The following is a 21555-nucleotide window of genomic DNA, read 5'->3' as shown; positions in this document are numbered from 1 at the left end:
CGGGACGATGCCGGAACGGACACAGTAGAGAAGCCACATCCGTTGCTTTTCTCCTTTCACTGAAGCCCTACCACTGTGAAGAGAGGGATCATAAATGCCAAGGGGCAGCTGGATTCATCCGGGAGGAAGGAGAAGGCTGCGGGAACGTGAGCTCAATATATTATCTGGATATCTTGTATTCTATAAAAATTAGAACAAAAACAACCATTTCTGCACAGTCTTTACATCGGAAATTGCCTTTTTTTTCTTTTTTTTTACTTTTTTGCCTTTTTTTTTTTTTTGGAAACTGTATCCATAACTGAAGCTCCATAAAAATAAACCTCTGGTTCTTAAATATAAAACTTTAAAGTTGTTACAGGTTAGGTTGCAGATGGATTTTCTCTTTTTCAGCAATAAGCTGCTTTCACTCCATTTCAAGTCCTCCCAACTGTACATTAAAACAGACTCCATTCACTTCTTGAAGTGCCCCTGCTAAAGGCACTTAAAGAGCCAACTAAAACACTACAACAAACCCAGGTTAGGTACCATCCTAAAGGAAGCTCGGACTAGATGTAGTATATACACACACAAAGAAGAGCAGGAAAAATCATTCGGATTAATGGCAACAATCTTAAATGTTTCAAGAAGGAAATATCAAAATTAGAAACAAAGAAACAAACAAACTTCTATTGCATATCTGTAGTCATCAAGGATTTACAAAAAAAAAGCAAGGTTTCCCCCCGAAGTGCATTTCTGTTGCATCGTCTGTAATACAATGGCGCATTTTACAGGTTTAAAATATCCTCATCTGTACATAGCAGATATTCTACCCCAGGTGAACGTTCACTCGGGTTAACAGTAAAAAGAGCAGACATTTTCAAGACAATTAAGCTGATATTGACAAAGTAGTAAGGCCATAGCTATTTAACTACAGTAAAGCATCGATTAAGTCACTTATTTGCTACTGATCTGCCACAGTATCATCTTTCTCTTCTGGTTAATAGAGTGGGTTACTTTTTATTTTTTTTGCCTTTTTATTAATTCTTTTTTTTAACCTACTGCTAAAACTGCACCATCCTACTGTGCCAGGCTAACTCTTTTTTTATGGTTTTTAAAAGACAAAACAAAGATAGCAGGAATGTAAGATGCTAGAAACCTAACTTAATGTCAGAAACCAAAGGAAATAAACCCCAAACCTTTTTTTGCACTTGTAATTTTCCTATCACATGCAAACAGTTAAACTTCTCTTTTTCACTCCCCAGCAGAAGGACAAGAGAGCAGCCCAATCCCTTCCATGCACAAACAATCTGGAAAAGAACAGACCTTGGGGAAGTGTACTTCTGTAGCTAACAAAAGCCAACAACGCTGAAACCAAGCCACAGCTCCTAAACCTCAAAGTTAGGTGGGATTTGCACCTTCTGGTACTTTTACACCCAAGAAGGAACCACGGAGAACTGTCACTTGTCACATTAAGCACACACCGAACGTGGCTGTTGACCAAGGGACAGTTTCACCTCTGCTGAGGAACTGATCCAGCTCCAAGGGCACGAGGAGCTGTGCCGGCAGTCAGTCTGGCTCCCAAAGGATGGCTCCATCCCCGCATCCCTCAGTCTGTCACAACAGGCAGACACAGGTAGAGAGACACAAGGACTTGCCCGTGTCCCCAGTGGGGAGGAGAATGTAGCAGCTAGCCATCTAGGTTATATGTTTGCCATGCAATACAAGTACTGCAGGAGAACTTGCACACAAAACTATGGTTTTCACAGCCTTTATATTTACTTATTCCCCCCACACACACACATAAAAGAATAGAAAGGAAAGAAAACAAAACCACAGTTATCAAATGGCACTGGGGGAGGAAGGGAAACGCTGAAGTTGAATCCTTGCACGCAGGTATTAAATAAATAATCGTGACTGTCCTAATCAAAGTTTGACTATGCTGGAAAAAGCCAACAGGTTTACAGACTTACTTGCATACACTGTACAAGAGCCATCATCTGCTGCTGGAAAACGCACACCCAGGACATACAAAGCATCCTTTCCATGATCAAGCTTTTCCAATCACCTCACAAAACCAAGACTGAACTGCAGCTTGGGGCTCCCCCCCTGCCCCATATCTAATAAATGAAGTTACATTTCACAATCCTTAACTCGGATACTTTCAGCACTACACAGTTATTCTATGCACTGCCCTGGAAGCGGATGCCTGCATGGATCAGGATTAGCTCCTCAAGACAGAGGCTGGAGATGAAGATCTCCACAAGCCTCTTCCAAAAAAGGAGCTCCTCGGAGCAGCACGCAGCAGCCACTCATATCCCAACACTTCCTCCACTTTGCCACGACAGTGCACATCTATCCTAAACATCTGTGACTATCATACAGCTTTGTTTCTCCAGTTGGACTGCAGTAATTCTTTATAGCCTTTAAAATGATGCAAAATTAACGCTGAATTCGTTACATTTCAGAACTTGGAACACTTGTAAGCATTTCGACTCCCCTGTCATTCCAACAGATGTAGCGTTATCGAGATAAATGGCAAAGGGTTCTTAAGCATCCCTAAACTGGAGACATGATCAAGGATTTCTTTTACTAAATCAAAAAAACCCCTCCCAAGCCCAGTACAGGTAGTTTCAAAGTGAATAATGATTTTGGGGTTCATATATATATATATGTGTATATATATAACATGCGTAGAAATGAACAGTTAATTGCATAAATACATTATATCGTGTTATGAATCAAATCAAAGCAATTGCCAAGCTGAATAATAAGTTAGAGAAATGACAACTCTGGCTTTATATATATATTTATAAAAATAGATATGAGTGTTCTCAAAGCAGTTGATAGAGAATGCCTACTGAGTAAGAAGTCGCCAAGGATTATCTGGCTAAGAAACCAGAAGATGAAAAGTCTTCACAGTTATCTGAACTGCCACTTACATTCATTCTAATGGCAACACTAATATATTACTAAGATGTTTACGGTATATATCACAATTGAGTTTTCCAGTGTTCACAACTTACGACTTTAAATTTGTACACTTGCTATTCACTAAAAGAAAAAAAAGGAAAAAAATAGAGAAAACCCAAAAATGTGTGATTCTTACTGCTGGAAGTTACTTTTCCCTAACACTTTGTACAGAACTTTGAACCCTGGCATGCTGATTTTGGCTGATTAATGCACTGAATTTTCCTATTTCAGTCATTACGGTAATCACCTTGAAACTTAACCACTTACTACACAATAGTGTTGCAAATTTAGTCAGCATACAGCTAGGCAAGACACTACCTTCCAAGCAGCTTCTCCAAGCATGAGGGGTTTAACTCTTTACCTTTAGTTCCACTTTAAACAGTTAAAAAGTCAGTTGCTACTACATCAGCTGTAAACAGTGAGTTCCCAGTACATATAAACCCTGATTTCTAGCATACAGCATCCAATACCCTACTCCAGAACACAGATCATAAGAATGGTTTGGAAGGGACCTTGAACATCATCTAGTTCCAACCTCCTTTCACAGGGAGGCTGTCAGTACGTACACTGACATGCCTGTCAGTGCATAGAAAACCCAGCCACGTCTCCGATTTGCTAGCCAAAGAGACAGCAGTCTAACCCTTGTGGGACTGGCAGAGCTCTATGCCCACAGCTCCCACCTGCAAGGCAGAATTCCACATCCACAACTGGAATCCCAGGCTCTTCGCTCATGAAGTACTGTGTGGCCACCCATCAATCCTACACTGGGCCTGCCTCAGGAAAACATACCAAGAGAAATGCACAAAAAGTCTGTAATAAGGAGATCAGAGAAAGTAACAAGCAAGGGAAAAAATAAAACCAACCCCAAACCTAAGAAACTGCCTTCAAAAGGAGGTGAAGAGAAAGGGCCAATGAAAAATTCCATCGGGCTCCCTTTAGGCTCCTTCTGAAGACACATTTTGTTGTCCACGTGCTCTCATCTACAATCCAGCATCCTGAAAACGACAGTTTAAAAAAGCTTGCTGAATGAATCATTAGTAAGGTCAAGAGACTCTACTTCAAGCTGGAAACACCAGGTTTACTACAGTAGTACATTCAGTTTGTATCACTGGTGACTAAGCCATGACAACGGTATCTGGCTCCAGTCACTCCACTCACACCGACCAAGCACCTCGGCGGCAGATGCTCTCTGCAATGCAAGGCCCTCAAGGGCAGACACATCAGCCCCAAAGCCAAATGTTAAATAGGTTAAAAAAAAAAAGTTCTAATTGTACAGAAATGCTAGATTTCTCAAAAATAATATTCTCTTATCCTTTTCCTCCTCCACCGAGGGACAGGTGAATTTCTCAATTCACATCCTTTTGCTTTGTCAAAATGCTACTTTCACAAGCCCAAACCTGATTTCAAGCAGGAAACCCTCTGCAAATTAAAAAACAAAAAAAAAATACAAAAATTATAATCTCTATATTTATATCGATTGGAATCCTCCAGCATTTGTGAAATCACTTTGAGAGATGAATTTCGGGACCCTCCCCAACTTCTCCGCACAAGCCACGCTCCGGTTCAGTATTCCCCTTCATGAATACTCCTTTCTCACAGTCTCCTTTTGCTGCTTGTCTGTCCACAGCTCAAATGAAACAGAGAAACAACTGGCTGGCCAAGTGTTACTTTGGTGAGCGGGGTGGCACGTACTGCTCCTTGCCGACACGCCGAGGTGCTCCCTGAGGCGATGATCTGCGTCCAAACTGGCGCCTCTGTTCCCTGATTTTCCCAGCAGCTCCCCTGGGAGGCCCGTTGCCTCGGAAGCCTGAATAATCCTTCATCCGACCTTCAGCCTTGTCGGGAGCCTTCTCCGAAGCCTTCTCCGGTGTACCGCTGTCTTCAGGTTTGGCAGGGGGAACGATGTTGGTGCGATGCTCCCGAAGAGGCTGAACAGGGACCGGAGGAGGCTCCTTTGGGGGCTTCTGGCAAACTTCAGCATAACTTAGCTTGCGTGGCTCCTTTGGGACCAAGGGGGAAGAGTAAGGTTTATGTACCAGAACAACCACATTGTGTCCTTCCACAGCATCCCAGGCACAACAGCAAGAACACGTACAAGGAACCATCACACCACAAGCTGTGGCAAATTCCTTATGAGAAGGTCCCAGGCACTACAGCAGCACATCCAAGAGAAAGGTCCCCACATTCCCCACCCACTCCCTGCTCTGGGCCTCACCTGCATCAACAAAGCAGGAGCTGCACTTGCATTAGCAGAAGGTGAAGTGGTATTTGTCCTTGGTGGCTTTGCAGCACTGGTAGGAGACACAGACACGGGTGGGGAAACGTGGCTTGTGACTTCTTTCTGAGCAGACACTTCTTCTGGCTTGCTCTCTGGCTGAACTGTGCTGTTACATCAAGAACAATTCATCATTAAAACCTCTTAACACAGAAATTACTGTGTGAGAAAGCGTTTTCTTTCTTTGAAGTCACAAATGAGGGGGTTTTAGGGCCATTTCCACCATTTGTTACTTCCACCTAGTCGCCTCTAGAGAAGCTGCCTACCACAGAGGGAGAAGAAACACCACCATTCTTTGCTAAGAGCATGCAAACTATAATATTCTTAAGTAATCTCCATACCTTAAGAGCACAGCTTCAGTCTGACTTGGAGAACTCACACTTGTCACAGGCTGTTGGACAGGGCTGTGCGGCTCTTCTTCCTGAGCAGGAGCTGGAGAGCTGGGCAGCAAATCTTTGCTTTCCTGCACAGAAAGTGTAAATTGCAAAGGATGGAAAGATCACAACGTGCTTAAACTGCTCCTCGATATGCCAATTCAAGACATCTAAGAAGAACACTATTTCCAAAGGCTGCTCAAGTCCTGGTTATGGGATTTACTTCTTTCAGAGCATCGTCTCTAAAACAAGCACCCTTTATAAGGGCAAAGCAAACAGGTTAACTATCAGATTAACAAGCATACAATGCTTGGGCTTAAAGCATTCTTGTGAATGCTTCATCCCTGGCAGTGTTCAAGGCTAGGTTGGACGAGGCCTTGGGTAATATGGTTTAGGGCGAGGTGTCCCTGCCCATGGCAGGGGGGTTGGAACTTGATGACCTTAAGGTCCTTTCCAACCCTAACTATTCTATGATTCTAATGTGCAGCTCTAAAACTGATTCTTTAAGCAGGGGAGAAGGGAGAGGCAGCACATGGAGTTCCCTGTGCATGTGCCAGAGAGGAGCAGGTACCTTTTCTTTGCAGACTCCTTTAACGATGTCGGACATCCTGCTCTCCAGCACAGGCTCTCCTGGTATTTTTGCTGTGCTGCCAGGCAAAGGTGGGAAATTTGATGCTAGCAAATCAAACTTTGGTGTCTGAGTCTTTGTTTCTGCTGAAGGCTGAGGTCTCTAGAGAAGGAGAATACCCGTTAATGGGGCTGTAACATGGAGCATTAAAAACACGGGGTGTCAGAGCCATTTCCTCACTGAAAACCCACACTGTAATCTGGGAACTTGAGGACTACCCCATTCCCACAGCAAACGCAAAGCCAGCACACTGCACTGTGTGCAACTCCTTGCGATAAGGGAAGCAGAACTTACTGAAACCCGGTCGTCTTCTCGCCTCCTCCGACCTCTGAAAACGTTCCTCCTTTAAAGGGAAAGCAGAGTCAGTAAGTGCATTCATGCAGCTCAAGTGCACACTCATCCGCACAAAGGGGAGCCTGTGGCAGGGAATTTACAGCAGCCTACTGATGTTTCTCAAGATACAGTTCTGGGATGCTCTCCATCTTCAGGAGGAGGCAAAGCTCTTAACACTCCTGGCACATAGCCAATAGAGTCAACAAGTTCCCTTTTCTCTCCCCATGGAGGAGGTACCCTTCAGCACTGTGTCTGAACAAGTGACAATGAGACTGTACCATTACAGAAAAGTATCCCATGATTTTACAGAAATTATCTGATTTCTCACATATCTCTCTTGGTCACTTATTTTTAAGTGATTTAACAGACACAAGATAAAACTAGTTAACCTTAAAATGTTTAGGAGCATTAAATTCCCCAAATGAGGATTTGCTTCCAATTTACAGCAACACAAGTACCAACTGCTTTAATTCAGGTGACAAACGGGGCAGTTATACTGAAATAAAGACACCTCACTGCCCCACTGCAAGAATAACTAACAGCTGTACAGTCAAGCAGGAAGCACCCGTGTACCCAGTTAAGTATTTATGGCACCTGGTTTGTTTAGACACCAGTTTTCCCCATCAGTCTTCATAGAAATACGTATTGTGCCAATGGCTGGTGATCCTTGGCTAACACAAGCCATTCGAACCCCCAGCAGTGCCCCAGCTGCCTCATGGTGTTACAGCAAAAAGCAGCACACCCGGTTCTTTACCTGCCCCTGCCAATGCCGTAATCACCATTCTGCTCCATCTGCGCAGTAGGAGAATCCTTCTGGGAATAACCTTGCTCTTGGTGGCCAGTTACCGTACTGGTATGGCGCTCCATAACAAAACTCCTTGAGCTGGCTCTGTTCAGTGGTCCGTCCCCCACGGGCATGGTACCGAGGGCAGCGGGACCCTCCGCAGCGTGCTCCGAGCTGCTGGATGATCGGAAGTGGGGCTTCACGCTGCGGGATGCAGAGCAGCACCTCAGTCACCCAAACACCAAGGCACGGAACCACCACCAACTACAGGGAATTCACAGCTGGCAAAGGAGGTCAGGAAACACCGCTCTTCCTTACCTCCATCTATTGCTTTGTTGCAACCTCCTCGCCTTTCAAGCGTTGCCATTTGAAGAAAACACCGAAATCGCTGCCCAATAGACTGCAAAGAGGGGGACACCCCAAAAAACCTCAACCAACAACCCAAAGGCTAGGAGTGGTGGAAGAGCTGGAAGAACCCAACGAGGGATTCTTCCTTTGTCTGGGCCTGCAGCACAGGGCATTGGCAGTGACGTGGAGAACTAAGTCAATGCTGAGGAACAAACTGATCCAGCCACAAGCAACAGAACTGAACTGGAACAAGAACTGCTGGTCTGCAGTGCCGAGCAAAGGTTAATTCAAGCAGCATTAAATATCAGGTTTAAGGCCCCAGTAAGGTTAAGTCTTCCATCAGCAGAGACCACAGGGAGGAGGTAAGGGAACTGAATTCTTTCATTTGGTTCAACTTGTTCTCAAACTGGAAGCTCCTCAAGTCATTTTTCAGCCCTCAGATCTCATAATCTTACCCGTCACTGAGAAGGCCACAGTCTTGTCTGGGCAGAAGAGCAAAGCAGAAAAGAGGAGGAAAGATAAGGAAGGGAAAAAAAGCAGAGAGAAGGAGAGATGACGTGAGAGTGGAAAAGGAAGGAAAAGCATGAGGTGCAGGCTGCCCAGCCAGCCAACTGTCGGACCTGTTCTCTCTTAGCGCGATACTTGATCATCACTGGGCCAAACCTTGAAGGCTGCTGCCTTCCCTGTCTCCTGTCTTCACAGAAATCCTGCTGAAGCATAGCTGCTGTCACAAGAGGAAGATTTATCAGCACAAACCCAGAGCTTTGCACAAGCAAAGGCTGAGCAAGACTGGCAGGAACGATAAGACAACCGAGACAGACCAGCAGAACCTGTCCACGCTTGACCCTAAAGCCCTGACTCCACGACTCAGGTTTTACAAATGACAGCCTTAACGTAACCAGAAGAGCTCTAAAAGCTTAAGGATCCCACAGATGTGATCTACAAGGCAGCAGTGAAGGTATGGGCATTTCAAGATGTTAATGCTTGGGTGTGTACAACTCCCGTGTTGTTTCAGCAGCCATAACTTCTGACAGGATCCCTATACATGACAGCTTTAAGTCTGGGCAAAATTTAAGGCAAAAAAAAAACCACCTTACAGAGCCCAAATACCTTTATAAAAAGGCCTTAACTGGGAGCAGAGCAGCTGGAACTGAATCAGCTGCCCTGTCTCCCAAGTGGAGTCATGCTCCCAGTTTCACAGCCTGCATTAAGACTCTGCTGAGTCACTGCAGAGCAGATTCTGAAGTTCACCTTCTGCCAACAGCCACAGACCTTTAACTGCATCACAAGCCCTCTTATGCACTGGCAGTTGTCAACCGATTTCTCAAAGGATATAAAAAGCAGTTCCCATTCCCACAGGATACGGTGAAAGAGCTTGCAAATAAAACAATTTCCACCCACACAAACAGATTACAACTCCATTGTATTTACAGAGTACACTTTCAGCACATACAAAGCTGTTTCCTCCCCCCCTCAGTGTTTATATCTCAGCTGAGCCCTTTCAGTTAACAGGAAAGATGGGGATAAAGCAAATAAATTACAGGACCAGACTCAGCATCAAGAAGTTTTAGCATACAGCAGCCATGGCATGCAACTCTCAGCTGCATAAACTGAATGGCTCCCTGCAAGACTCATCATACAACAGGAAAAGCTTACTCTTGTGCTGCAGGAGTTTATAATCTGTGTATAACAAACATAATTAGAAGTGTTACCTTAGGAGGAAGTTAGTTATTTGTCTGCAGGAATTCCTCTGAGGCTTTTACAGGAGTTACCTTTGCTCTCTCCAGCAAATGCATCCACTATTTTAGGATCTTAAGCTGCCACCTTGATTTTATCTCACCAATCCAATTGGCAGATGTCATACATATTTGATAAAGTGACCCAATCCCATCAGAAGGCATTGCATTTTACAAGTGCAAAGAACACTTTAGCATCTCGATACTGGAAGCTCTCAGAGAGCAAACAGAGCTGTCTTACCGATTTCTATGGAATGGGCGACCTATACTCAACGAAGCAGCATTTGTTTTATATGATCCTGGTGTATTAAAGCCATTCACAAATCCACCGTTAGGAAAGGGGGCCTGCAACACACACACACAACAACTCAGTGGCTCAACTAAAAGGAAAACGTTTGCAGTTTCATGAGATCAGCTTCGGCAGTTACTCATCTAGCCTGTGCTTTACATGGGCTACTGCATCTAGCCTCTTGTGAAGTGAAAACCCTGCCAGGTTAACAGTCTGTACATCAGAGTCCTCCTGCTTTGCAGCTTTTCCAGTAACACCAGCTACTGGATACTGGAATTTCACACCAGAACTCACTGAAGTGAGTGGCAGTCCATGGGGAGCCCTGCAGCCTCCCTGGCAGTGCTGCTTTAGCAGGTCCATCCCTGGGAGTGTTCAAGGCCAGGCTGGACAGGGCTTCAAGCAGCCCGGGCTAGTGGCAGGTGTCCCTGGCCATGGGAAGGGGTTGGAACTGGATGATATTAAGGTCCTTTCCAACCCACACCAGTATGTGATTCTATGATGTAACATGAAGTACCCTAAAACAGAGGGATCTGACTAGAAAACCTGTGCATTCTACAGCTGAGAAGCCCACTAACCCTCCTGATCTGTTCACCAAATGATCCCCGATGTTCTGGGTTAGCTCCTCACGTTTTCATCCGCCGCTACTCACCAGTGGTGTTTCAAAGTAAGGTGCAGGATTTGGAGACCAAGTCTGAGGCACGATGCTGTAAATTGAGTACTGCTGAGGACTATATACAGGCTGCATAAACAGTGGTGAGGCAAACTGTGCTTGTGTTTGAACTGGCTGAGTGTAGACACTGGAATCCACTACCCGATAACCATTCTTAGCAAAAAACGTGTTGATGGCTTTTATCCTTGCCTGCAAGACAGCAAATCACATCACATGGTTGGGAGAAAAGGAGAAGCAGAACATGAAATCCTTCTGGCCTACTGAAATTGAAACAGGGGATGCTAAGAGGAAGAAGACTGATTACTGCTTATGAATAAACACTGATAAAAAACAATACAGATTACATTCTCACAGTGTGCTAAAGGAAAGGACACACTTCAGGTAGAGAATCTGTCAAGTTTAAGACAAGCATTGCTTTCCATAGCAGTTAACTGTCCAGGCTCCAATTCTGATAGATCCTCTCACAGTACAAACAGATCACTTCAGCCTTAGCTGCAGAGCAGCTAACTCGGACTAGAGACTCATGATGGCAAGGGACCTGAGCTCTGCAGACCCAGATTCTGGGCAGCGTGGAGCAGGGAAGATGAAACAGGAATGTATTTCACACCTCCTGGGAAGCAGCACTGGGAATAACCAGCAGCCACACGACTGTCATTTCTCAGAGCTATCCATGACCTCATTCAAGTTCACAGCCAACAGAGCAAGTAGTATGAACCATCCCACTAATTCCTCAGTGTCATAACACCCCCCATGCACATTATCATCCAAACACAAAGAATACACAATGCAATTCTAACAGAATCCTCATATAACACAGCCTTACCATTACTGGCTTGCCCTGAAAGGTTTTCACTTCTTCCCTTAGGTATTTAAATGCCTGCAGATAAAAAAGAGATTAGACACCTTGATAAAATCGTACTTCTCCAAGGATACTGCATGATTAACACAAACATGTGACAGCGTACTACCCCGTTAACCCAGCTAAATTCATTAGCACTTCAAATTCAGGATACTGGATGTCAGTTATGGTCACAGAGCACTTGAGGCAAGAGGCAGACAAGGGAGTTACAACCCCACAGGCTCTCAACTTTCTTCTCTGTTAACTAGAATTTGCCAATAACCTCTTAAAATAACAAAAGGGGACTCAGCAAACACACATTTGTCAGGCACAGGAAGTGCACATGCAATCTTCCTGAGCAGAAGTATTAATAACCAAACCAAGATGTCACTGAGCTGAAGGCAGCCTTACCTGTTGGGCATCCGTATCCGACTGGAATGTAACGTACCAGTTGTTGTTGTGAGCAAACTCACAGCTGATCACTTTGGGGCAGTTCTCATTTTTAAACAGAGCTTTAACCTCCTAAGGGGGAGAAGTCAGGCAGTTAAGGGGAGCCAGCTCCGAGGTGTAAATAGAGCACTAAACCAACACAAGTTTACACTGCAGCTCCTCAGCTGCAGTTCTCCCTTTACCAGGGATGCTCTTTCATTCCCTCAATGTGTGTTTCTGAACCCAACAACACCAGTCCACCCTACTGAGCACTTCAACTATAAAGTAGCAGGCCCATGTGGAAAGAAACCCAAGCTCAGTGTAGAAGTGGTGATACTCCTACATGAAAGAGGTGGCCCAAATGTGGCTTTAGCTCAGGAGAGACACCTAGACAAGAACGATTCTAGCAAATATTTCTAAGCCAAGGCAACCTGACAGCTTTGCAATAATCAGATTTTAAAGGGAGGGCAAAGCAGGCGTTCAGCATTTGAACTGAAAGAACTGATTAAAAATGCTGGTAGACAAACACCCTGTGTTACAACTTGAGAAAACAAAGAACTAAATCATTCCGTTCGCCAAATATCAGTAGGAATTTTATTATCCTCCCTTCCCTGAACATAATGAGCTCAGCTCACACTGGGTCACAATGAATGAGAAATGTTTAGTAACATTTCTCGCTGCCAAAACAACCGTCTGACTTCAAGGGAAGTTACTGCTGTGACAAAAATCCAGCCTGAATTCCAAGCTATGCCCTGGACTGGTTTTGTTTCGGGATCTGAAAGGAAACCAGTCCAAATTTCCTTCCCGAAAATCCCAGCTAGCTCAGGTTTGGGGCACAGGGAAGTTCACCGGAGAGCATTTTAATGTATAAGTAAATAAGGGGAAGGGACAACAACGCCAGCAAGTTTTTACTTTGGCTCTTTTGATAATACAGGCAGGTAGAAAAGATAACTTATGTGATTGACAAGAAAAATATCAGTGTTTAATCAAATGAAATGCCAGTTGACCTTTGAAGCAACACTTCCTGCTGCTGTCTGAAGCACTGCTGAAGGCACCTTCCAAGCCCATCAACAGGCTCTTCTTTCTTTTGTTTCTATTTATTTACCTCTATAGGTGTTGTTTCAGGGATCTCCCGCAGAATGATAATACATCGCTTGTGGTTTGGTCTTACTTTCTCCCCTCTCTCATCCACTTGTACCATAGGAGAAGCTGAAATTAAAACAGAAACTTGGCTTAATGCTGGACACTGTGCGTTGCTAAAAACCTCAGCAGTAACAGACTCCGTTACCAAACTTGTAACAAAGAGCTGCTTAAGAATCCAGGTTTCTGGAATGCGGGGTAAAGGACAGTTTGACCTGCTACATCCTGTTAGATCTTCAGCACAGTTTAGCTGTTTGTCTGATGCTGCCTCCATCTACAGCTTAACTTACTAGAAAGCTCAGTCCTAAGTTCAGTTCATTCCCAGCTCAAACTCAAGTCAGAGGATAGAAAACCACCCCTAGACAAAGCCCTGACAGGGAAAGCTCAAGCAGGGAAATCGAGTCTGAATAAAGACTTCAAAAGTTCACTGACAACTGTTTCCTGAAGCCACGTGCCATGAGGAACATCCTGCGACAGGGCACATGGCACAGGAATTCTAACCAGCTTTTCCTAATAGGCCTCTTCTAGTTTATCACCTCTAACAAACTTCTGCTCTCAATCAGAAGACCAGGTATGCTCCCAGAGTAAGACTTTCCCTGCTCGCAGTACCTTTGTGTAGCCTCTTACTGGGCCAGATGTAAACAGCTTATTATAAAGCAAAAGGAGAATTCAGGAGCATGGAACAGCCACTTACCCAAATAGATGCTCAGAGACTAATACATTTCTCTAAATCAAGGAAGGATTCTTTGTTCCACTGACACCAAACAGCCACACTTACATCTCAAAACTTCAAGGATGAGGTCCATGTCAGTTGTCAGCTTCTTTATGCCTTCCATATTGGCAATTGTCCATATTGGAACGAACTGGTCACTATCCATTTGAGACATCAGGTAGAGATCCTTTGAAAGATTCTCCCTGAAAAGATACAAGTTCACTATTTGAAGAAAATGCTCAACTTCCCTTACTGAAGACTCAAACCAACAGGATAAGTGCAGGCTTAAACATTCACCAGTACCATCCATAGGTAACTCTAGCCAGAACGTACCCAGGAAGGAAATCCTGGCAGATCAATACAAAGCAGAGCAAGGTAATTAAAAACCTGAATGGAAGTTACAGTGCTCTGCATGTTGGTCTTCAAGAAAGATCTTGCCAGAGACCTCTTTTGGTAACACACAGCTCAATCATCTCAGCACCCAGCAACCGTGAGCTGTAAGCACAGAAATCCTACTCAGTCCTCATTACAGGACAAGGATGGATGGATGGGACTGAACAGCTAGAAGGAACCACAGGGTTTCTACAGCAGATCTTGTGTTACATCACAACCACCTCTCACTCACTGTTAGCATTCTATGAAGACAGATATCAAGCCAGAAAAAACCTGTCAATGATTTTAATACAGGGTTTACACAAAGCTATGTTAACTGCACTGTACCGTGAGAAGCAGAATTCAAGTTGCTTTTTCAAACATTCTCTAATGTCTTCTGTGGACACAGTGGAGCTGCCTTCACCTAAAAGCAACCACATTGATCATTAGTTCCAGTTTCATGCTAAGAACACAATCCAAGAACATGTTTCAATGTACAATAAAAGGAGGAATCCTTTTGGGTAAGACCAAGAGGAAAAGGTCATCTGAGACATGCTTACAGAGCACCACCATGCTACGTCTTCTCAAATGACTTAGATCCCAGTTTTCACCTACTTGGCCAAGTGCTATGGATCTTCTCGAACACACATAGCTCCTACTCAAGTCATATCATATTGCAGCAGACATCAGAGGATTACATGTACTGACAGAGGCACTGAACTCAGATACTCACCAGACACTTCATAGATTTGGTATCCAAGGTCTTCCGTTGCCAGGACAATTCCATTTGCAGATGCTTCATCGACTCCTGTCCCATTTCTTGTGGCCTCACAAGCTGGGGAATACATCACTTCATATTGCTTGCAGCTATCCTCTGCAATCTCTATGTTACCTGCCAGAGGAACAACCAACAACAGAAAACCTACTGTGAGTCCCTAAACCCAAAGCCCTGAAGTAGCTTACATCAATGCATTACGTGATTCCTATTTACATAAAGGACCCAGAAGCATCTAGTGGCTGTTATAACACACACTGAAACCAGCCAATCTCTTCAGGAAACCTCAGCTTAGCCCTCACCACAGCTGCTGAAGACAAAACCAAGCACAACTTCAGTGTGATCAGGCAAAGGAGGTTGCTCCAAGAAAATCAACTCCTCTGCTGGGCCTTTTCCACATTAACAGTGAATTCACTAAAACACGCTTTGGAGAAGAGATACTGTTCAACTACTCACATTAGGAACTGCTTAAAAGCAAGGACACTGTACCTGGAAGGAGTTTCTGTCACTCAGAATTCTCTCTTCACTTCTGCTGACTTACCAGAAACTTTTGACAGGGCCACCACACAAACTGAATCCTCACTTCTTTATCCCTAACTTTTCCTATGCCTTTTTCCAGGGGATCTTCTGCTTCCTGCTTAACAGGAAGTACATCAGTACACAACTGGCTTCAGATCAAGTCTAAGCCAAATCAGAGGAGTTAAACCATTTGAATATTTAGCTCTGGACAACCACATGGGAAGTATGGAAAACAGGGACTGAAACAGGATCAGACTAAACTGAGAGGTGTTAACACAGATGCTTTGCAGTCCCTACCCCAGCACAACACTCCTAACAGTTCTTGGCACCACCTCAGTGATTTACCAGGATCATAGGTGCCCTCAGATCTTATTTTCCCGTTCACAGGGTCAAGTGCATACTAAAGTGCAGCAATGGTGAACAAGCCACGAAACCATTCCTACACATTTAGCATCCTGTCTCCCTCTTAGCGCGTTACTCAGTCATCACTGGGCCCCCTGGATCCTGGTACCTGCCATGTGCTAGCACAGCTCTGGTCACCTTCTTGACACTAAACCAGAGGTGGTTTCGGGATTCTGGTCAGGCCTGTTATCTCTATAAGGTGCCTACTGCTTTCTCATGTTTATTCCATACTTGTCACTGGATCAGCACCAACAGCTTCAAGGACAAGAGCCAGAGGTTGCTTCTCAGTGCAGAAGCCCTACAGAGAACCCTCAGTGCTCCCCAGAGCTGGTGTCTACACCCAGGGCTGTGCCATCTCACCCTCAGCAGGAGTCCCCTGCGCAGCCGCTGTTTCTTGCCACGAGTGCTCTGCGCCATTCGTCGGTGGCACAGCCTCCCCGCTCCCCTGGGGCACTTCTTGCCACACTTTGGCGTTGGGGTTTAAGCCAGCGCCCTTGGATGTTACCTGCTGGAGAGACCAGAACACTTCCATTAGGAGAAATAACCCCAAGCTGCTTCAGAAGTCAAGGCAGACAATACAGGTGAATTTAGTGATTTTTTTCGCTCTAGTTCCACATCTCAAGTGTCTAACCAGCTATTAAGCACCTATGTGATTTTTTTTTTTCATTAATCAAAACAGGAAAATCCTTGGTATTTTCCAAGTATTTCATTTCTACCTCCATGAGAAGTGTTGCCTTCAACCTCTCTTTATTGACATCCGACAAGAGCAGCAGAGGCAGCAGCTAGCCGTCAAGGACTCTGGGAACTCACAAGCTTTTAAAGACTTGACTGTCATAATGCTCCAGTCCCTTTCACCAGAGAGGGAAATTTTCCCTCCTCCAGACCCCTTCCTAGAAAGGATGGTAAAAAAACATATGTCAAGGAGAAGAAACTAATGGCTTAGTGACATCTATACTAACCAAGCATCGCCTGTGCTATTATGCCAGGATTCCTCATCAACTTACCTGAGTACTACCCCATTTCCCCGTGAGTTTGCCTACATCTTACACACATCAGTGCATTTACTAATAATTTCCACACTAATAATTTCCTTCAACTTGCAGCCAAGGCCACGGAGGTGTCTGAAGTGTTGGGATACACACACAGCATCCCAGGCTGCTGAGGGGGATTGTCTCGCTTTGAGACTGGGCAACAAAGGCCATAGTTAGAGGGGAAACAATGAGACAGACAAGAGAAACCGCTGGATTCCAACCTGGAATCTGACACAGATAAATATTCCCATGGCAAAACAGGGTGCCTTCCAAGGTGCCTTTCCAAGAGCTGCTCAGAAGCTCAAGGGCCTTTGGGTAAGGAGTCCAGCATCAGCACAGAGGATAAGCACTGTGATGGCTTTTGCTCTACCATGAGAAAACAAACTCCTTCCACATAAACAAGAAACTCGGCTTTTGCAAGAATCCCAAACACCCCCCAAGCAACGGTGTTTGCTCCAAACGGGTTCCTTCAGGCATCAGAGGGCAGCCCACGGCACTCACACCACCTTTAAAAGGCGAAAGCCATTAACCCCAGCTCCTATCTCACAAATTCAAATATAAGGAAGTTTCATATTTAAGAGACCAGCCTCTGAATTCTGAAGTTAAGGAGTGCCTTACTACAGGCCCCAAACATAAAGCAAAAGGATAAGGAAGCAGTTGCAATAGCTTTAGAGATAACTCCCCTAGCAAGGTCACGCCTAGTGCCAAAGCTGTTTGGTACAAGGACAAGCCCAGATCCAGCAACAAAAACCCTCCAACCACCACCAGAGAGGCTGAAGACAATCATGAGCAAAGGCAAAACAAAGAGCACAGTTTCTGCAAGGCCCTCTCTGGGATTCAAACCCCCCCAGGCACAACTGGTTGAATCCACACAGCAATGGAGCTTTCCCACTTTCATTCATCTTGGCAGAAGAGTATCACTGGAAGCAGAAAGAAGCGGTTCAGTGTGAGAGGACACAGGCACATCCCCCTTCTGGTTCAGAGCAATCGCTCCCTAGCAAAACACCCTTGGAAGAAAGTGACCTGCTGCACCCACTTGCTTCAGAACCGAGCCCCAGCACACCCCATTTCCTTGAATTTACTGTCCATCGAAGCAAGAGAGACGAGAGACAACCAGGAGATGATTCATTATTCCATTAAAACAAACTTACTCACTGCCTTATGTCTCTGAGGTCAGGACGTAGCTCATGCTGAAAGTAATTCTAAGGAGTAAGTCTGATAAAGTGAAACTTCACTTTAGGGAGCTCAATACCCTTGTGGAGGGGATCAGAAGGAAAAGGCAACTCTGAGGATGACAAATGATGTTACTCCCTTTAGCAAACAGAAGCCACACATGGTGACATGAAGTTCAGAAATCACAGCTCCAAGTGAAAAGCACGAACAACCTAAAGTGATTGCAGGCTGATACAGTGATGAATGGAGCCATGAATACAATGGAACACACCTGGAACAGAGCGTGGGCTGCTTCCTCTTTGTTCTAGAAACACTTCATGACATGTACTGCGACTCAGCAAGCCCCAGCCCTGATGCCATGCACGCTAACAGCAAGACACCGCGCTCTAGATGATCTTAAAGTCCTCCCCAACTCTGTTCTCTGTTTCTGTGACTCCAAGAGGATAAGAAGTCCCTCATTTCCATAAGCCTGTTGCAAGTACAGCGTGCTGTGCCCCAGGAGCGGCTCTTCTGAAGAGGGGGCCAAAATCTCAATTCTTGCTTATTTAACTGAGGCCAACAAGCACCGAGCCCGTGTGATTGGCTGCAGAAGAACCCTCCCAGCGGCTATCGGGAACTTTCATGATGAGGTTAAAGCTTTCCAGAGTTACAAAGGTTAGGAGCTGGTGCCCACGAGCTGACAAAGCTGTCCTCCAGCTCCCGCTCCTTTCGGCAAACAGGGATCAAAGATTCTCCTGCAGCAGCTCCTCACAACCAACTACAAAGCATCTATCTCACTGCGGAAGGATGGCAAAGAATTGGTTTCTCACTCTAAGTCGAAATCACATTTAACAGATTCAATTAAGGCAGCAAAAATGGAAACGTGGAGTTTCTTTTAAAGCAGTCTATTTAAAAAGCAAATTATCCTGCACTGAGCTTGTGACAGATTTCCCAGAGCAAACTTGATTCTCTAACAGGGAATCCAAGGGAAAAATCGAGAAGTTGATAAAACTCATAAGGCAAAATCAAAGCATTTTCCAGAAGTGGAAAGGGGAAAAAAAACCCTGAGGATCAGCAAATCCATGGCAAAGAGAAGCCTTGTGCTGGCTGGGGGATGCACAGGTAGGGAAATAAACGCGTGTCCAAGGTGGACTCAGACACGTGCCAGTTACTTGTCACCTTCCCAGAGCTTATGCAGGCTGTGAGGCAAACCAAGAGAAAGCTGGTGTCGGACCAAAAGCAACAAGAACAACTCCTTTGGAACTGACCACAGGCTATCAGGTAACAACAGCTCAGCCCTGGGAAAGTCCCAGGTAATTCTCAAAACCCACATTAACTTTAATGGTTACAAGAGTTACTTCCACTGAATGCAGCCTGGTTTTGTCATTAGCATCCCACGACTGCAGGTGCCTCCTTTCCCCCTTGGTCAAGCAAGCACAGTTGTGTATGAGGATGGTACCTGTGTCACTGGTGTCCATAACTCCTGTATGAACAGGGCCAACTTGGGGGGGGGGTGGTCACTTAGAGGGAAGCTGGAAGCTTCAGCTACGGAAAACAGAGCCAGCAAGACCCAGTGCCTCCCATGGGCCTGGTTTTCCAGCTAGGAAACATCACTGGCAATGAGAGCACCATTTCACCCACCTGAAACGCAAAGATTTCAATTTGCTCAATGAATTCCTAATATACCGAATTAGGAACAGGTACCAACTGACCACAGCCCAAAGCAGGCCCAGCCAGCCATTGTCAATGCCATTCTTCACAATGCATTTCTCAGTATTCCCAATGCACCTGAATCATGGACTGTTAACAGCACCGCTGCTCCTGGCTGGAAGGGAGAAACAAGACCTAAGCCAATAACACACAAAAAACAGTGGGAGCCTCCCACCAGCCCCTTACTGCAGCAAGTGTTTGCTGCCAAGGGATCATGAAGGAAAAGGGGATTCTCCCCATGGAGAAATCGATTCACGATCACCACGTGCACACTCAAGTGTAAAAGATAACACTGACAGCTGAAGGGAGGCAGAGAATCCTCCTTCAGGACTTCCAGCACAGTCCCCTTCTGTACCTTATTTTTCAGGCAATCCCAATGATCCCACAGTAAAAGCTGCATCTGCTTCCAAGCATCCGACTCCAGTGTCTCAGAGCACTCATGTTCCCTGCCCTGGCAGTGATAAGGCACCTTCAGAAGGTGTGAATTCTCCTCAAGAACTCATCATTAAACCTTCCTGAATGGAGAGCACACACACTAACGCCCCACATTGTCAGTGGGAGAGAAACAAGACCAAGCAAAGCACCCAAAGTCGAGCTCCTGCTTTAGAACGGTTCACTGAATATGCACACACGCACTGCTTCATTTGCCCCAGCTCCCATTGAGCCCCATCCAGCACCCAACCACTGCCACCGCTGCGGCTCGAGGGGCCACCGCAGCTCCCACCGCTCCACCAGTTCCTCCTGAAGGTAAGGACTGCAAAACCAAACCCTGTCACTCTGTGCTCATCGTGTGCTTTTCCTCCCCTCTCAATACGAAAGAAGTGACATTCAGACCGTTCTGAATACGGTCAGAACTGGGGCAATCAGCTGCAGGAAGCTGCTCCTTCCAAACCTTTACATTTAGAGGTTCCGAACCACGGGATGCGTGTCGGCATTCCCGTGAAAGACCCCCCACCACACACACACAACACAACACAATCCACTGCCCTCCCTCAGCTCCTCCTCTCTTCACCCAGCACCCGTTTGCTCTGCACGCTTCTAGGCCAAAACTTACTGCAAAGTCCAAAGCGGCAACGCAATTCCCTGGGCTTGGCCAGCGAACGCTGGAACGGCCTCACGGGACCGTTTCAAACGCTGGAAAGCAATGAGGCAGCGGCCGCGGACCCCAACCCGCTGCTCGCAGCGCTGCCGGGACGGACACAGGGATCCGACCGCCACCACCCCCCCCCCCCCCTAAGGCGCCCTCCCCGGGTCACCTCCACGGCTGGGGACGGCCCGACCGCACTGCTCGCAATGGAATCAGACCCAGCCGGGCCGCTCCGCTGGCCGAGCCCGCACCCCCCCCAGCCAACCCCATCCCATCCCCGGTGTTTAATTAACGCGGCCGCCGCGGACCCGCTTCCCCCCGCGCCCAGGCCGAAGCGGCAGCGCGGAGCCCCGCGGCCCGGCCAAGCGTTACGGAGGGAGCGGGCCCGCCGCTCCGCTCCGCTGCCCGGCCCGCAGGAGGCCCCGCACGTCCCGCCCGCCGCCGGGCCCGCGTCACCTTCACGGCAGGCCGCGGTACGGCGGCTCCGGGGGAAGGTCACCGCGGTGCCTTTCACCCCCCCCCCCCCCCGGCCGAGCCCCGGCACCGGCGGAACCTTCGAGAAGGCCGAGCCCTCCCCTCACCCCCCGCCTCGCCGGGCCCGGATTTGCTGTGTCAGCCCCGTCCCCTCCCCCCCGCGGAGCAGCGTGCGCGGCCTTCCCGCCACATGGCCCGGCCCCGCGCCGCGCCGCCCCGCCGGGCCTCACCTCCACGAACAGCAGCATCGTGGGGCCCGCGCCCTGCCCGGCGGGGCCGCGATCCGCGCTGCCCAGCGGCGCCCACCGGGACACCCGAGCTCCGCCTCCCGCTGCTGCCGCCGCCAGCGCCCGGCCCGGCCCCCCCCCTCCCTCCCCTCCGCCGCCGCCAGCCGCCTCTTCCGGAGCACGCCGAGCGCTTCCGGGCCACGGGCGGCGCCGGGCCGGACCACTCCCTGTGCGCGGGAGGAGCCACGCCGCCAGGGGGCGCGGCGGCTTCAAGCGCTGAGTGGGGGGGAGCCGGCCGCTC

At 46.9% G+C, this 21555-nt stretch overlaps 1 protein-coding gene across 5 annotated transcripts; it reads right to left on the bottom strand.

Moving 5' to 3' along the window:
- Window positions 1-46: 46 nt before the first annotated feature.
- LARP4 (La ribonucleoprotein 4) lies at window positions 47-21357 on the bottom strand. Of its 5 annotated transcripts, XM_061347192.1 has the most exons (17): window positions 21258-21357; window positions 16290-16463; window positions 15934-16081; window positions 14611-14769; window positions 14226-14301; window positions 13572-13708; window positions 12759-12862; window positions 11636-11746; window positions 11210-11263; window positions 10366-10575; window positions 9669-9772; window positions 7314-7547; window positions 6521-6569; window positions 6170-6328; window positions 5566-5687; window positions 5165-5333; window positions 47-4949 (listed from the first exon to the last, which is right to left on the bottom strand). In XM_061347192.1, the coding sequence occupies exons 2-17, from the start codon at window positions 16293-16295 to the stop codon at window positions 4614-4616; spliced, it is 2178 nt and encodes a 725-aa protein (XP_061203176.1). In that variant the 5' UTR covers window positions 16296-16463; window positions 21258-21357; the 3' UTR covers window positions 47-4613. The 5 variants fall into 5 exon arrangements, with proteins under 5 accessions (XP_061203176.1, XP_061203173.1, XP_061203174.1 ...); XM_061347189.1 differs by lacking the exon at window positions 16290-16463 and having other exon boundaries at window positions 21258-21313; XM_061347190.1 differs by lacking the exon at window positions 16290-16463 and having other exon boundaries at window positions 15934-16078; window positions 21258-21313.
- Window positions 21358-21555: the final 198 nt, after the last annotated feature.

Source organism: Neopsephotus bourkii, unplaced genomic scaffold, assembly GCF_033783945.1.
Source record: "Neopsephotus bourkii isolate Nb327-2 ecotype Australia unplaced genomic scaffold, CSIRO-AGI_Nbou_v1 NB_309, whole genome shotgun sequence".
In the NCBI taxonomy this organism is placed as follows: domain Eukaryota; kingdom Metazoa; phylum Chordata; class Aves; order Psittaciformes; family Psittacidae; genus Neopsephotus; species Neopsephotus bourkii.
The sequence above is the reverse complement of the archived record's forward strand: the minus strand, read 5'-3'. Positions and strand labels throughout refer to the sequence as shown.